General features: G+C 38.2%; 3 protein-coding genes across 8 annotated transcripts in view; 1 reads left to right on the forward strand and 2 right to left on the reverse strand.

Moving 5' to 3' along the window:
* Positions 1-831: 831 nt before the first annotated feature.
* On the reverse strand, positions 832-4552 carry fignl1 (fidgetin-like 1). Of its 2 annotated transcripts, XM_059566655.1 has the most exons (3): positions 4477-4542; positions 4375-4405; positions 832-2943 (listed from the first exon to the last, which is right to left on the reverse strand). In XM_059566655.1, the coding sequence occupies exon 3, from the start codon at positions 2924-2926 to the stop codon at positions 920-922; it is 2007 nt and encodes a 668-aa protein (XP_059422638.1). In that variant the 5' UTR covers positions 2927-2943; positions 4375-4405; positions 4477-4542; the 3' UTR covers positions 832-919. The 2 variants fall into 2 exon arrangements, with proteins under 2 accessions (XP_059422638.1, XP_059422637.1); XM_059566654.1 differs by lacking the exon at positions 4375-4405 and having other exon boundaries at positions 4477-4552.
* Positions 4553-5485: 933 nt separating this feature from the next.
* Positions 5486-12170, forward strand: ttl (tubulin tyrosine ligase). Of its 2 annotated transcripts, none has more exons than XM_059566657.1 (8): positions 5486-5897; positions 5989-6166; positions 7071-7149; positions 7811-8043; positions 8138-8273; positions 8414-8683; positions 9571-9714; positions 9968-12170. In XM_059566657.1, the coding sequence occupies exons 2-8, from the start codon at positions 5998-6000 to the stop codon at positions 10149-10151; spliced, it is 1215 nt and encodes a 404-aa protein (XP_059422640.1). In that variant the 5' UTR covers positions 5486-5897; positions 5989-5997; the 3' UTR covers positions 10152-12170. The 2 variants fall into 2 exon arrangements, with proteins under 2 accessions (XP_059422640.1, XP_059422639.1); XM_059566656.1 differs by having other exon boundaries at positions 5992-6166.
* A 926-nt stretch (positions 12171-13096) lies between these two features.
* The window catches only part of LOC132157340 (kinesin light chain 1), a 34804-nt gene continuing 30826 nt past the window's right edge, over positions 13097-17074 (reverse strand). For 2 of the 4 annotated variants that reach the window (XM_059566659.1, XM_059566658.1), the window contains exons 16-17: positions 15027-15090; positions 13097-14493 (exon numbers count right to left, since the gene is read on the reverse strand). In XM_059566659.1, the coding sequence (XP_059422642.1) occupies positions 14428-14493; positions 15027-15090 (130 nt within the window). In that variant the 3' untranslated portion in view covers positions 13097-14427. The remainder of the gene's footprint in view (positions 14494-15026; positions 15091-17074) is intronic. The other 2 variants (XM_059566662.1, XM_059566660.1) reach the window with 1 other exon arrangement.

Consider the following 17074-nt stretch of genomic DNA (forward strand, 5'->3'; position numbering starts at 1 on the left):
GAACATTGTACTAGCTGACAGTTCCCTTTTGGATAAGTGCATTCAAAAACAACAAACTGAAGACCCCATGTTCCTTTTTAGTGCAAACTTGGCACATTTCCTCTATATTAAAAGGAAAAGAGTTGCAGCTCCACTCTGTGATGCAACTGTTTTCAGGAAGACACAATATCACGGTTGGTAAACCGTGATCTCTGGGTTTTGCACTTTTTGGGTGAAGTCTGTGTGTTACGCATCAGCAGCAGATTCAGCACTGATTAGTTTGTGGGCGTCTCCGTTAATTGTCATCAGCTGTCAACTGCTGTCACTCATTACTCATCCCTATATATTGGCTTGTCTAGCGTCTTGTGTTCGTGAGAGTGTTGTTTCATGTTTGTAACCTATGCCTTGCTTTCTTGTGTGTTTCTGCTTTGGATTTCCGTGTCTCCCCGGAACCCCGTCCACTCTACGCAACCCACCACCAAGCAACACCACTTACTTTCGCCTCGCTTCCCTGCAGTTCTTGTGTCACCCTCTCATGCTGCCAACTCACCTCCGCCTTCCGGATTCGTCATTCCTCACCACCATCTTGGGCTGTGCATTCCTCCCAGTGTTATTTGTGTCTCAGTTTTGTATTGTCTCATTGTCTTCATTAAATCTCATTAATCTCGCACTTGCTTCCTGCCACACCTTCACCCAGTCGTTACACACAACTGCAGTATGCTAATTTTGAGGGAAGGCATAGAGAAACAACAGAATGAAACTACAGCAATGCCACTGTTTTTGGGGGGGATTGTCTTTGTTTCACAGCTCTCTGAGAAGAACGTTCATGAAAAAGATGAAAAAAGACTCAAGACAAATTGACAATTTATTTCAAGAAATGAACCCAATAGTATAGTCAAACTAACACAAAACTCAATTAATATAATCAGAACACATGAGCTCAGCGACCACAGCCAAATGTCTTGTTCCACTCTTCATATAGCTCCATATCTTTAGAAGAGACACTGGGCCGCACTGTTTTGAGAGCCTCCTGGAAGTCACTGTAGAGTATCGGCCGAACCTGTTCTGCTGAGATGGTAGCAATGTCACTTAGACAAATGCTTCGGATGGGGCCTAGGGCTGCTTCGCGACACAGCTGTGTCATATCTGCCCCTGAAAAGCCCTCTGTGCCCTGCACCACTTTCTCCACCTCATCTGCTCCCAGCTGGCTTTTCTCACGGAACATGAGGTTAGCCACTATCTGCCGGCGAGCCTCAGACTCTGGGAGAGGGATGTAGAGTCGCTTGGCCAGGCGACGGCGAGCCGCTTCATCAATCTCTTGTGGCCGGTTGGTGGCACCAACAACCAGGATGCGATCTTCTGCTGAGGTGGCAGCACCATCAAGCTGAACAAGAAATTCGGTTTTGATCCGACGGGATGAGTCGTGTTCTCCATCTGTGCGTTGAGAAAGAAGGGAATCGATCTCATCAATAAAGATGACGGCAGGTTGGTGGCAACGAGCAATGGCAAAGAGTGCCCGTACCATCTTCTCGCCTTCCCCAACCCACTTTGAAGTGAGTGACGAAGCACTGATGCTGAAAAAAGTGGCTCCCGACTGACATGCTATGCACTTCCCTATAAGTGTTTTACCAGTGCCTGGAGGACCAAAGAGAAGAATGCCTTTAGGTGGTCCTCTAAGGCCAGTAAATATATCAGGTCTTAACATGGGCCACACTACAATCTCTTTGATTGTGGCTTTGGCAAACTCCAGGCCGGCAATATCATCCCAAGCTACCGGGGGGCCATGGTCCATGATCTCACTCATGATAAGTTCAATGATTTTGGGCTCTAAGTTCTTTAGTCGCTCATCAACAGGCTGCATGTCTTGTGGTGAATTCTCCTTCGAGTTGCCCTCTTCCTCTTGCCTTGGCATAGGAGGGACGAATTTGGAGGACGCCCCACGAGAACGATTCGCACCAAGGCATTTCTTGGTGATTGCAGCAACGTTGGCCGTGGAGCCTCGCTGACCCTGATGGGAATGCTTTTTTTGCTGGTCAACGATGAACTGTTCTCGTGCTGATCTAAAATTAGTGCTGACACCTTCCTCTCCCCTCTGTCCCCTCCCTCGCGGTTCCTGCTCGCCTTGTGATGGGAATGAGCTTCTGTTGCTTTCAGTTCCTGAGCTGTAGAAGTTCTTCCTCTTGGAGGGGTTTGTGGAGGATAAGAACACAGGCTGATTATGCACATTGGATCCACTTGTGCAACCCACACTAGACTGAGACACACTAGCATTGCCTGTGGAACTGAAAATGTTATGGCCAAACATAGGCGTAGACCCTTTTGGAGCTTTTGGAGCATTTTGTGGCAGAGAAATATGAGGAGGGGCTCCTTCAAGTGCTCTAGCCCACTCTTCAGCATCGCTAAGTGGGTTACAGACCCCCCTTCCCAACTCAGCTCGAGGTGGAGGCACAGCAGGCCCATGAGCCAGAGGCTCTCGTTTTAATCCAGGAGGAGGACCAGAGATAGCCCTGTCTTTCTCATTTCCCCTGCTGACTTCACCACCAACAGTGATGTTAACATCTGCCGGATCTACCAGGAGACCGCCTTCTTTGGACCTTTCCTGCATCATCCGTCGCACGCACGGCAGGTTGAACACATTTTCAAATGTTAGGGACGACTCCCATTTGTCACTATGGTTCTTTTGATTACGGGCCAGGTGCAGGGCACTCTCTTCATAGTTGTTTAGCCCTGTGCGTGGGTCGTCTGAGTCCAGTACTGCGGCATATCGCTCTGAGTAGCTCCTGAGCAGGCTGGCAGCTCCGGCTGGAGAGAGCTCAGCACTCGCCCATGCATACTGAATGGACAGGACGTGTGCCCGGTAAGCATCGGCCGTCTGTTCAGGTGTGCAGGAGCCAGACGAAATGTCAAAGGACCTCCTCTGCCACTCGTCCAGGTGTGCGCCGCTCATGCCTGGCCTGCTCCAGTCTGCATAAGAAGTGGGCACAGGATCAATTAATAATGTTTTAAAAAAGATAAGTACCACACAACAATAGCACGGAAATTATTCTTGGGCTGAGGGACATAGCAAACATTCATGCTATTTTTATAATTGTATAAAAGGTGATATAAAAATTAAGTAACTGTGAACATCAATAAATTTGAAGGCCATTTAGGTTTCCTGTGTGACTTTTGAGAACTGTTTTAGTGAATCAACTCAACTGGCTGATTTTCATTATGAAAAAAAAAAACTTTTATGTATTAAAGACCATGGTATATATATATATAAAAGTTATGTCACACACACACACACACACATATATATATATATATATATATATATATATATATATATATATATACAGTATATATAATGAATATTAATGAAAATATCACTCTTCCCTGTGTTCCTTTATGTGATGAAAAATGTGGATAAAATGTCTTGATTTTCAATAGTATTATACCTTTTGCATTAAACCATTTTTGAATCATTTTGCTTTGCTAAAATGGCTGTCAGGATTGGTATATATTATATGTCATCAAAAGGCAGAAAGTAACTGATATATAGGCCTATCCAGGCCTACTGTCTTGATGAGTGAGACAGTATAAGTATATATAAATCTAATGACAGTAACCAGTAAGTTACACTGGATATATATGTATGCACTGTATGTATGTGTGTGTTTGCATGTATAGAGAGAGAGCGAGAGAGAGAAATAGTACAAAGTGCAATACTAGTCAAAATTTCAACACGATTGTCAAAAAAAATTATAATAATTTGCAAAATCTTAAAGATCTTTCAAAGGATTTATTAAAACTTTGAACTTGGGTTTGTAAACAAATATAAAATGTCTGTATATCCATATCTTTGCAAAATTGTTATTCTTTCAAAATAAATACATTTAAGAAAAAAAGAAAAAAAAAGTAGAGCGTAAATGTGAACTTCTTCAACAGTGTTTACAAACATCCCACTGGACGCACCTCAAGAATGAGCAGAGATCACATTAGACTTGATTTGTCTCAACACAATTCCTGTGACTTCGCGTTTTTCATTGTTTTTGTGTCTTATTTTAAATTGTAAAATAAGTTAATGATAAAGAATAGACATGTGTGGATAAATTCTTTAATTTTACTTTACTAATATACATTTTTAGCATACCCACACAAAAATTAAGAAACAGTAAGGTAATACACCAAACCCCACTTCCACATGAACTACATTAATGTACTAATTTACGATCTTACGAATAGTGCTTCAGCGGGTATTAACACACTGTCCCAGTAGGAAATATGTTCAGGATATTCATAAAGACAGGACAATGTTCTTTTATGAGCTGAGAGCAGGCGCACAAATCACAAATACAGCTTCAACACACTCCCGTGTTCGTTTTGTTTTGGGTGAGGAAAGTAGAAACCTACCTCTGGGTTAAACGTATTTCTTTTGTGAATGCTGTAAGTATCAGAAATAGCTGATAGTCTATACAACAATGTGAAACAAAACAATCATAACTTTGACCAAACCTCGCGCCTCCTGCATGATCTGCGCCGATCCACGCAGCTTCCGGTCGCTGCATACTAAGATCACGCGCGCCACCGCCTGGACAAACACACTCACTGCGAGCGAGTAGAATAGAATAGAATAGAATAAAATATTGAAGACTTATTTTAATTTTTCGTTTTAGTGTTCATTTGATTATACTGATTTCTCTAATGTAATTTGTATAACATTGAACATTGATGTCCCAGTAAATGAATAAATGTTCTATTAACATATTTATTTAGCCCAGTTCTGAATATCATTTGACTGTGATACTCAAAAAAGATCATAAAAGTTTTTAAATAAATAGGTTTTTTTTTGATTGCCTGGATTCTCCAGTCTTATTCTAGAGACCTTGATAGCACTTAAAAATAGACTATCAGACCAGTTCTCCATGTTCTCTATTTTCATGTTCACCACATAAGAAAAACAGATTTTGACATTATATAACCATATAAACCATACAGACTTAAGATATAAAAAGAGATATGTCTTATTTACTACGTAACTTATAGTATGAAAGTATGAAATTAATTATGACATAAAAGCTATATTTCTGAAAAGTAAAACATATTAGCCTATAAGAAGTCAAAATTAAGGAAAAATGTGTATCATATGAAAAAAAAAAACATATCTATGGGGCTCCGTACTTATGGCATAAAAAGTAAAAATGATTACAAAAGTCATAATTATGACATAAAAGCCGAGTTTATAACACGACAAGCTTTTCATGTCATAACTGTTATTTACCAAAACATTTTTTTTTCATTATATAATTTGGCAGCCTATATCATTTTTGCCTATAAGTGTTCAAATATAGCCAAAACTCAAAGTGCTGTGTTGCTATTTCTTTATAGCTAAAACAGACTACAATGTCCTTATCATTAGCAGCATCTGTCGTGCTGTTGAGCATCAGCAAGGCTGCAATGCTTTCTACAGTCTGTTGCATAAAACTACAGTACCCACAAGTCTGTGGGGCGAACGTGCGTTGACTCCCAGCAATACGTCACGTCAAGAGCGTGTTAGGATAAAGAGGATTCAACTGGGGATTTAAACTGCTGTCTACTGTCTAGACGACTACATAGGAAGCGAGGAATTTAAGGCATAGTTATATATTCGACCTCTATTCTTGGACTCTGTACTTGCGCTAGACTATTAGTGGGCTGTGTTTTAAAATCGGCTGTTCATAGACAACCACGGGAAGAGAGGAAGCTAGCGTAGACTGTTAGCTGCGAGAATCCAGAAGACAAATCCTTCAAGAGTCACACCCTAATATTCACTGTCCTCGCGACTGCGGGTGACTTACAGATGCCCGGCCCTGCTTTTCTGTCTGGATCACAGCACTGCGACTGTTTACTGTAGAGATCTCTGTGCAAAAACAGATAAGAAGCATCAAGAAAGTCATGTATGTCCGGTTTCGATCTACTTTGTTGGGAGACAGATAACGTTAGTCGGCTAGCTAGTGTGTGATCATCATAACTGCTCTGTGCTTTCAGCAGGAGACTATGAGTTCACCGATGTACACGTTTGTTTTGAGAGATGATAACAGTTCTGTGTATGCCGAGGTCGCCAAGATCCTCATCTCTACTGGGAAATGGAAACGACTGAAGAAGGACAATCCTCGGTTTAATTTAATGCTGGGAGAGAGAAATCGGCTGCCTTTTGGACGTTTGGGTAAAGGATTTCAACAAGAACTGCATATTAAACATGCACTGTCATCTCATAATATCATCACTTTTATAACCCCATGCTGTATACATGTTTGCATTGGAAGTTATGAGATTCAGCGAATTGTTATAATACTCCTAACCTCTTTATTAAAGATTTTGGACAGTACAAGCTGTTAAATTTATGATAACGAATGATTAAACGGCTATTAATAATTGAACACTGGACACATCAATGCTGATCACAAAGATTCAATGCATTCGGTAAAACTTTGAGGTGTCCTTTGTTATACATGTTTCATGTACTTGTATAATAACAATAGATGATGTGTAATTACATACAAGTAACCCTAAACCAAACCCCAATCCTAACCCTAACCATGAAAGTACTTGTAGTTAATTAATAATACTCAGTACTTAAATGCATAATTACATTGTAACAAGGACACCTTTAAATCAAGTGTAACTGCATTCCTGTGGAGCTGTTACTGTTAGTATCATGTAGTTACACTACTGTACATGTACATACACTACTGTTGAAATTGTGAAAAAATTAAGGATTTTTAAATGTTTTTGATTGTCAAGGGTGCATTTATATAATCAAAAATACAGTAACTCAGTAATATTGCAAAAAGTTATTACAATTAAAAACAACTTATCTTTTTTAAAATTTATTTTACTGATGCAATGCTGAATTTTCAGCATCATTACTCCAGTCTTCATTGTCACATGATCCTTCAGAAATCATTCTAATATGATGATTTGCTGCTCAAGAAACATTGTTATTTTATTACTTTATTATAATTTTTGTTGAGGTACAAAATTTTATTATTAGCTGTGTGCGGGACACTGCTTTCACTGCTCAATATTTCGATATTTCAATGTCAAATACCCTGCTGTGTCCTCTACAGGTCATGAACCAGGACTGATGCAGCTGGTGAATTATTACAGAGGAGCCGATAAACTGTGCCGTAAAGCTTCACTGGTCAAGTACGTGGTTTATTTAAACATATGTGACCCTGGACCACAAAACCAGTCTTAAGTGTCAATTTGTAAAATAAATTGAGATTTATACATAGTCTGAAAGCTGAATAAATAAGCCTTCCAGTGATGTGTGGTTTGTTAGGATAGGATGATGTTTGGCCGAGTTACAACTATTTGAAAATCTGAGGGTGCAAAAAAATCGAAATACTGAGAAAATCATCTTTGAAGTTGTCCAAATGAATTCCTAGCAATGTTTATTACTTATCAAAATGAGGTTTTGATATATTTAGGTTAGGAAATGTACAAAATATCTTCATGGAACATGATCTTTACATAATTGCCTAATGATTTTTGGCATAAAATAAAAATCTATAATTTTGACCCATAAGTGTTTATTTTTTTTTTGGCTATTGCTACAAATATACCCCAGCGACTTAAGAAAGGTTTTGTGGTCCAGGGTCACATATTAGAAGAAAGAAATTCATGTTCAGATCTACTGTACGACCTCAGTTGACTTTAATGAGATCTTTAAAATGATCTTATGAGTGATAATGTTTGCATAAGTGAGTAATGTTTTCATATCACACTATATACCATGCCATAGAGTTAGAAGCTCTGCAGTTCATAAGTGGTAAGTTATATTGAAATAAGCATGTTTGATGTTTAGGATTATCAAGACCAGTCCAGAGTTAAAGGACTCCTGTAACTGGTTCCCTGAGTCTTACATCATATACCCAACCAACCTCAACACCCCAGTGGCCCCGGCCACCAATGGCATCAGCCACATGAAGAGCAACCCAAAGACAGATGAGCGAGAGGTCTTCTTGGCTTCTTATAACTCCAGAAAGGAAAGCGGAGAGGGCACGGTGTGGATCGCCAAATCTTCAGCAGGTGCTAAAGGTACAAATCTCCATCTGTCTTAAATGGCAAGTCTAAAGAAGTTTTATCTTGCTACATGGCTTCATATGACAAGATTATTGCTCATTTTGTTCAGGTGCAGGTATTTTGATATCTCATGATGCAAATGACTTGCTTGAGTTCATCGATAATCAAGGCCAAGTGCATGTCATTCAGAAGTATCTGGAAAGACCACTGCTGTTGGAGCCGGGACATCGCAAATTTGATATAAGGTAAGATGAGACGTATAATCCTTTGTGCAGAATGTTTTTGATTTGATTACAGAAAAGCATAGAATTGCAATGTCCCATCCTAATGAAGTCAAAGCACTTCTAAAGTCAGTTGATATTCTGTCTGGCTGTCTTGTCTGTAGGAGTTGGGTGCTTGTAGACCATCAGTATAATATCTACTTGTACCGTGAGGGAGTGTTAAGGACGTCTTCTGAGCCCTACAACAGCTCAGATCTGCAGGACATGACCAGTCACCTGACCAATCACTGCATCCAGGAGGAGCATTCGCAGAACTACGGCCGCTACGAGGAGGGCAACGAGATGTTCTTTGATGAGTTCAGACAGTACCTGTTGACCACACACAGCGTTGCCATGGAAACATCGGTTTTACCTCAGATCAAGTATATCATCAGGTGCTCCTTCGCCTCGTTTTCGAATCTGATGGCATGTGTTATATAGGTAGAATAAAACGATCAAACGTTTTACTTTTTTACATTTGAATTATTCAGATGTAAAAGTTTTTCCCCCTTACAAATCAGTTTCATTATAGTATTACATTGTATACTATTAAAGTATTTATTAAGATTTTGAATTGACCTTTATTATTATTATATTGTTTGTTTAAATTCAAATTTGTGTACATTTATGTGCTTTTATTATAACCTTTTTATAGTTCTATTTAGATTTAATTTAATGTTCAGTTTTAGTACTTTGACTTAAACTTATTTTATTTTAGTTAGTTGATGTTTATTTAGTTTTAGCTGTATTTCAGTGAACAATCTTTAATAATTGTAGTTTAATTAAATTAAATTAAAACATTTTTGAGAAATAAGAAACAAGCCGACATGAAATTCACATGAATTAGTGCAGAATCTTGAATATTTCCTACTTATTTGTTCATTCTCTGTTTGAAATGTTTACATTTATGCATTTGACAGAGGCTTTTATTCAAAGAGATTACTATGCATTGAAGGTACACAATTATTATTATTTAAAATCAGTTATTGCTTTCTTTGGGAATGGACCCTATTACTGGCATTTCTAGCACCACACTCTACTGTTTGAACTAAAACTAACGCAAAATGAATAAATAAAACAGATTTTGACTCATAAATTGACTCCCACTATTATCTTGGCAATGTGACCTTCAGTAACCAGATGAACATAACATTTAGATCAGAGATCAACAATAACATTGTTCTCCAAGACTGAGCTCACTGATCCATTACAAAACTGCTTCATTTGAGGATGTCTAGCCACCTGTGGTGTTCGTCTGAAATCCTGCATCTCGTCTCAACAGGAGCTGTCTCACATGCATCGAGCCAGCCATCAGTACGAAGCACCTGTCCTACCAGAGCTTCCAGCTCTTCGGCTTCGACTTCATGCTGGACGAAAGCTTTAAAGTCTGGCTAATTGAGATCAACGGGGCACCTGCCTGTGCACAGTCAGTACACACTTCTCATTTGTTAGCTGTCCCGTGAAAATGATCATGATTTTGTCCCTCATATGTAGTGGCTTGATGCTTTACGTATTCCACATACTGCATGTGTTGAGAGAATTATTTTGTTTTATGTATAATTCGCAGCACATTTCGGATGAAACATATTTGGACTATGGTTGCAGTTGCTAAAGTTTTTTTTCCCCACTACAATTGCTTCTTAAGTTTAATATTGATATGAAGGTTTTCCCTGTTGTAGGAAACTCTACCCTGAGCTGTGTCAAGGCATCGTGGATGTGGCCATATCCACAGTGTTCTCCCTGAGTGCAGATGCCCTCTCGTCATCTCCTCCGTTCTCCACTTCTCCATCTCTGTCCTCCAACTCCTGCTCCTCACCCAAGATCAGAGCGCCCCATCACTTCGGCCCATTCATCAAACTATAAACTGCTGATGTTGCCATGTAACCCCCTCCCCATAGTCCTGCCCAAAAACATCAACCAATATAGGAGGCATAAGGGTCTACACCTGACCTTGGGGATGAGTATACAGTGTATCCATCACTGTCTGAAGAGGACAGAAGGGAAATGAGGTCACCTCTGTAAACTCCTCTTCCTGTTTCCATCCATCATCTCTAAATCCACAAGAGTCCAGAGTAAGAGCGCGAGTTTCCAAAAGAATGACTGGAAGGTGAGGAAAATCCTGCATATACTGGTGTTGCAGTACCAGGAAATGTGATTTTATTTTAAGACAACAGTTTTTTGGGGCTTAAGCATGAATTTGCAAGCACACATCTGAACGAGGAAGGTGTTGCCACTGAAGAGGAGGGTTTACAGTAGCTACTTTCCCCATGGATCTGTTGCATCAACAAGACTCCTCAGGACTTTTCCAGGCACCTTGATGAAACTGAGAACAGATTTGAGACTTCAGTGCCTTACATACTCACCTTGTCACTAACACTAACTCCTAACAAGCTAATCTGGCTGTTTGTATGTCTGTATATGTCCCATCAACTCTATTATCTATTAGATTGTTCTTTGTTTTGTGCTGTTAGCTTCAGTGTGAACTAAATCATTTTAAAACCACAAATGAATCTTTCTCATATGCATATTATGTATGATTTGCAGTGCAGTAGTTTACATGGTTGTGATGTCTACAAAACAGTATTTGCTAGAAGTAGCAGAAGATAACATGTTTGCATATTTATTTAAAAAATGTTTTGCATCATCTTGTTGCTGTTCTGTCCAGTGAGACCATGTGTAGTCTTCCCACTATTCTGTTGCTGTTAATACAGACACATTTTAGGTCTGGTTCATAATTACTTTGTGACAGGCAATCAAGAACATCTGGGAATTGGGGACGCACTTCTTTCCGATTGTATTGTCAGGAGACAATAACATGAGCATTCACTACTCATCGCTTACTATCCAGTAGACAAAATATATATTGAAACAGTTATTTAATTAATTCCCAGATGTGTCAAGAATTGAATTATTTCTGAAAGAAGTAAACCTTTGGTGGACTGGAATGTTGCATGTTGAAGCATGATAAAAGCAAGGCTCTTTATGCAGACCAAGAGAAAGGTAGTTTTTGTTGTTGTTAAGATGAATGCATCACTTCAACTCATTTTAGATTGATTTGCAAAGATTTGCCTTGATTTTTTTTCAGCACCCAATATGGGAATGGCTTTGTGAGTCACTGAATATAATTTCTCCATCATTTCATCTTCGTGTGCATGCAGATATGGCTGAGTTCCTTTGGTTCATTGACGGCGAGCTCTGAATGCTTGACCTGTACACTGTTAGGATGACTGTGATGCAAAAGACACACAGGCAGATGTATGTAGAAGAAGAAGAAAGCAGCATTTGGTGATATTAACTGTGTGGTAATCAGACATAAGTATTGTTGTTTTGGGGGAAATGAAGGACTTTGGATGGAGGAATGAAGGAAGCAGTATTAAACAAGTATTGAAGGAAAGGTCTGCCTATATGGAAAAAATGAGAGGCTCAACAAAAGTATAAGAATAAGAGGAGATCAGTTATCTAGTTTTATTATGTATCTTTGCATTACTTTTATAAGGTTTGTCAAATTTTTACACAGACTTTGCTGTACAGTCCTTGCATTGGCTCTTTTGTAAAACAGAGAAAACTGAAGACAGTTGTATGTAGCTTGAATAAGGGAAAACATGTCCATCTAGCCAAAGATGAGTGTGATTAAATATCCTCACTGCTGTCTTGTGAACATTACTGGTTTAAGTTGTGAAACGTGGGAATGCTGTTTTAATCTTGTTTTTCTCTGTATCTGTCTGAAGAAATATCAATGCAGTGTATGTTATTAGTAGTCTAGTTTGCTGTATGTTACTGTTGTTTTCACCATTTGAAAATAACAAAATACACTATGTTGAATAGTAAAAGCCTAAAAGTATTGACATATTTCAAATAAAAGCATCCATCATGTGCAATAAATTTATTTCCTAAATGCTCAGCATTGTCATCTTGGACAACAGCCTGAGAGTAAGTTGTTTTTATTTTGGGGGGATGAACTATTCCTTCAAGTATCTGCAGCAGTCTGCCATGTGCTATACATGTTTTTCTCCTCCCCACTCTGTTCCAGGTAAGACTGTAAAATACATTTCAACACACAGCCCATAAAAAATCACATAGAACACACAAAACATAAAATACTTAAAATGACCAGGAAAAAAGTTATAATACAGTTCGACTTGCCAACAGAGGGAACCAGAACCCAGAAAATCTTCCAGAAGTAGAGTACTTCCTTTGTCTTTATTCAAGCATGTACACTTTACCATACGATATTCAGAGCAACACACATCACCACAAACATGGCAGCAAATGAAGTGTAGCTAGCACAGCGGCAGCCTGAGAAAGAGGAAGATACACGAGTCCAGTGTGAAGCTAGAATACACACAAATACACACACGTATGACAGCATGATACAAAACATTAGGAACACAAACGGTAGAAGCATGAGACAGACAGTAGAAATGCAACATCAACAACCTCAAAAATAAATAGGTCAGGGTTATATCATACATGTCACAACAGTCCCTGCTATTATACTACACACAGGTTTTTTCCTCAATCTTTAATGCTATATTGCCTCTTTTGATTGTATATTTAGCAATTTAGTGTTACAAAATGTCAAGAAAATAAACAAAAACAATGCAACTGCATATGGATTGAACATTAAAGTACTCTGAGAGCAAGTGCCACATCAGTAACCTTGTTAAAAAAAAAAACTAAATATACCAAACTGATCAACAGTCAAAACCGCAAAACATAAACTATCTGAAAATCCAATTTGAACACGTGAAGGGCACATTTAGTCCCAGAAGTGTGTAACAAACTCAAATAAGTGACATACAACTGAATACTCTGTAGAAAAATGTAAATCATATATTTATTTGTTTAGAGTACAAAGATAACCGAAACACAAGCCAAGCAGATATTCCAGCTTTTGTCAGTAAAACATTGCATGTGAGATCACCCTATTGCACATCATCACAATGCAGAACATTAATATGCGTTTTACAGAGAAAACACACTTATACACACACACACAAGATGAACAAATTACTGCATGAGACCGTAATATATTACACCCATAGAAAGAGTTAAATGGATTAAGAGAACACAGAAAGTCAAGAAGGCCAGTTGAGCAGTGCACTATATTAGCATAAATCAAAGAATGATACAATGATATATAATGGGCTATTATTAGACCACAGTATTATTTACTTAATAAAATCGTGACCGACATTTGACCGTACAGAGCTCAAACTGTTCTGCTGTCACACTCAAACTCAATAACTTCCACATTCATTAGTAAGAACCTGCCTGAGGCACTCACAACGCACACTGCTTTCAAACAGGTATTGTAGTTAAACATCTGGGGGCAGAATTCATGTTCCAGTGCATTTTTATCTGGAGTGGCAGTGCTTATATCTCCAGAGTTGCTTTACTCAAAATAACAGAAAGACTTCCTGTTGTTATGGTCATGAAAACATGTTTAGAATCAGTTTACAGCATCAATAAACCAAATGTAACCAATTAAACTGAGGTGACCACCACAATTTAGTTCTGTAACATGCAAAGGGTTGATAGTGTAACATTATCCTTTGAAATGGTTCAGAGTGCAGCGTTACTTTGCATAATGAATCTGTTCTTTCAGTCCTGAGATTAAATCCACAGTTTAACCGTACAGATCTTCACTTTAAATTATTTCCTTTTCACCATTTTCCTATTTCTTTCATTATAAACCAGATCCCTTTCCACTTCTCAAAAGCAATAAGAAAATGTGCATCATTGAACCATCACTCATGTAAACATAGGCCTTCATAAACACGGTGGAGTTCTCTGTTTATCAAGGGAATAAGTCTGATTGAATCAGTACTTTAGCATCACGGTCGCCATTAGAGTACTCTCAACCTGAGCCTGAAAAAGTATATCTATTTTCTGTTTTCTTTTTTAATTTTCATCTTTGCAGAACATCATAATCTCAAAATTAGTTGTGAACTTTGGTTCTGGTTGAGTTTTTACATCAGTTTTCATTACTACAGCTAACAGAAATTAAATACATATACAGAGACACAAGAGCAAAAGTAATCCCTGGAGAAGGTAGTCCCGTCAAAAACAGTCCACTTCAGCCTGATGAGGAGACCTCTTAGTACCTCTCTTCATTGGGACGTCCAACAGCAGACCTTCAATGCGCCAGGTCAGTGTGACTGGAACTCAGGTCTCGCGACTTCCTCAGACGATTATTTTGTTCCTGATGGAAATGAAAAGAAAAGGACAATAAATGGACCCGGATAGAACCTGAAGTAAGTCCAGGGTAATGTCTCTCAAAATCAGTCATACCCTCTTGTAAACTGAATCACTACAAGAAAATTTTATAAATACTATTTTTGCTTCCTATACACTTCCCTTTAGACATTATAAATGCACTAAACAATGCATCGACTTCAGGATAGTTTATTTTGCAACCCAAGACCATCAGTAGTAACGAAGGATTTTAGCAAACACAAATTTAAAAATGTGTTAGTCTGTGAGATCTCACACATTCATTTAATTATTGTATGTTAATATGGTAAATGATGGAGCTGTGGATGTGTTGATAATAGATGCCCCCCAAAAACAGAGTATGAGACTGAAAGACTGTAAAGTGACAGAAAGATGGGCCAGAAAATCAAACAGAGCAGGAGGTACTATGTGAGACAGAAAGGAACAAATATATTCAATTTGGAAACAAGAGCAGAAGAGCAGAAAGCTGTCAGGAGAGAGCAGTGAAGGAAGTGGTCTTACTTTGAGTTCAGCCACAGGTTTATCCGGTTCGTTGAGGACTCCAAGAGAGCTGGCCCTCTTCATGCTGCGTCCGAGAGAGCCACATGCAAGCACGTCAGTTAGGTCAAAGGCCAGGGGTGAGGGGTCACAGAGGGGTTTGTGGGATGGGAATGTGTGGGTTAAAACATGTTAATGAAACCTTCACTCAATGATGTTACGTTAAAATGTGAAATGAGATCAAAACAGCACAGTGGAAACACATGCAATGACATACTGTGTGTTATATTAGTCATTCGCCTTTTAGATTTTGACCAATCTCCCATTACTCAAATATATATATATATATTTTTTTTTTTTTATAGAGAACCAAAAAAATGTTTCAATGTCCAGTGCTAACATTATGGCTGATATATTACAATTCAATCCTCTGTTTATCCACTGATTTGTCACTAATTCTTATGTAAAATGTGTCTGTATTTACTCCCCCACATGTTGTTTCAAGCACGTTCTATGTTTCTATTTTTCACAAACAAATTAATAAATGGCATGTAAATGTGTTGCACTAAGTTTGACATTATTGATGTCAAAATGCCATTGGTTTTTGGATATATAAGCAAAAATGACATGGTAGTTTGAATATAAAGGATGCAAAATTATTTTTAAATAGTCTTTATACACACGCACGCACGCACGCACGCACGCACGCACGCACGCACACACACACACACACACACACACACACACACACACACACACACACACACACACACACACACACACACACACACACACACACACACACACACACACACACACACACACACACACACATATATATATATATATAGGTGATTGGACCACTTTTAGGGTTTTTTTATGCTGTTTTCTTGTCCTTTTTGGAGATCAACAGGTAATAAAGTCATTCCTGTTTGAAAAGACATGAGGGTGAGTATATAATGGCAGAGCATTTCTTTCTTTGTAAACTATTCCTTAGGACAAAAAAAACCCAAAAAAACTTTTTTTATAACACAAAATGATACACTTAACAGACACTAAACAGGATCTGCAATGGACTGTTTTCACATTTTCAGGATTCTCAGATGCAGTTGTCGTCATAATTAGCTGAATTTCTATACGTACAGTGAACTGGAGACTAAAAAGAATATATATTTTTATTTTTTTGCCCTTCTATTGGGTCAAATAGCGAAATAAATCAAATAAAATCCATGGTAGGAAAAAATAATATTATCATATATCATGGTGGTCAGAAGGTAATATTACCCAAAGTATAGTGTTACAAATATACATTCCTTTTTTTAAAAAAAGAAAGAAAAAATTTTAATTAACAAAATGTAACTATATTATAAATATATAGTATATTAACAACAGTGGAATCGTGTCACACCCTGCAAAAAGGGTAACTTGTTAAGGGAATTTCAAACAATAAAAAGAAGACCTTTGCCAGGGTTTTGGTAGACAGAAGATGAGAAGAGGGGTTAAAAATAAATTAGGTAACACAGCAAATGAGACCACAAAACAGAAACCGGAGGAAACAGGCATGCAGCAGACAGCAAATTTGCATGGAAATGTTTATTGAAAATGAAACAAATGTACAACACAGCACAGAGAGATAAAAATCCTCAAATAAAAAACAGATCCAAGCAGACATGAAAAGGCATCGAGAAAAGTCACCAGGCAAAAAGGCATAAAAGATGAACAAAATATTCATAATAACGCTGGCCAGAAAATAAAGTTAAAATGCAAAGAATAAATAAAAACATAAATTGCATTTTACAGGGTAAGGAGAGAAAGGCAACCAGATTCTACAGGAACCCAAGTAACAGACCGAGTAACAGTCATAATGTCACCCGTCACGTTAGATGTCAATTCAGGGATAAGCAGGTTTGTACATGTGCAAAAAATAGTCCAGTTAATAAAGCAAGCAAATCCCTTCATCCACTTAAAACTGGGTGAGAAAGAACTTTGCATATACCGGCAGAGGACTTTCCTTCAATCATCACAATGTGCAAAATCCCATCTCCATGTAGTAAACCTCCCCAAACATTAAA

The sequence above is a fragment of the Carassius carassius genome, chromosome 14 (genome assembly GCF_963082965.1).
Source record: "Carassius carassius chromosome 14, fCarCar2.1, whole genome shotgun sequence".
NCBI lineage: Eukaryota > Metazoa > Chordata > Actinopteri > Cypriniformes > Cyprinidae > Carassius > Carassius carassius.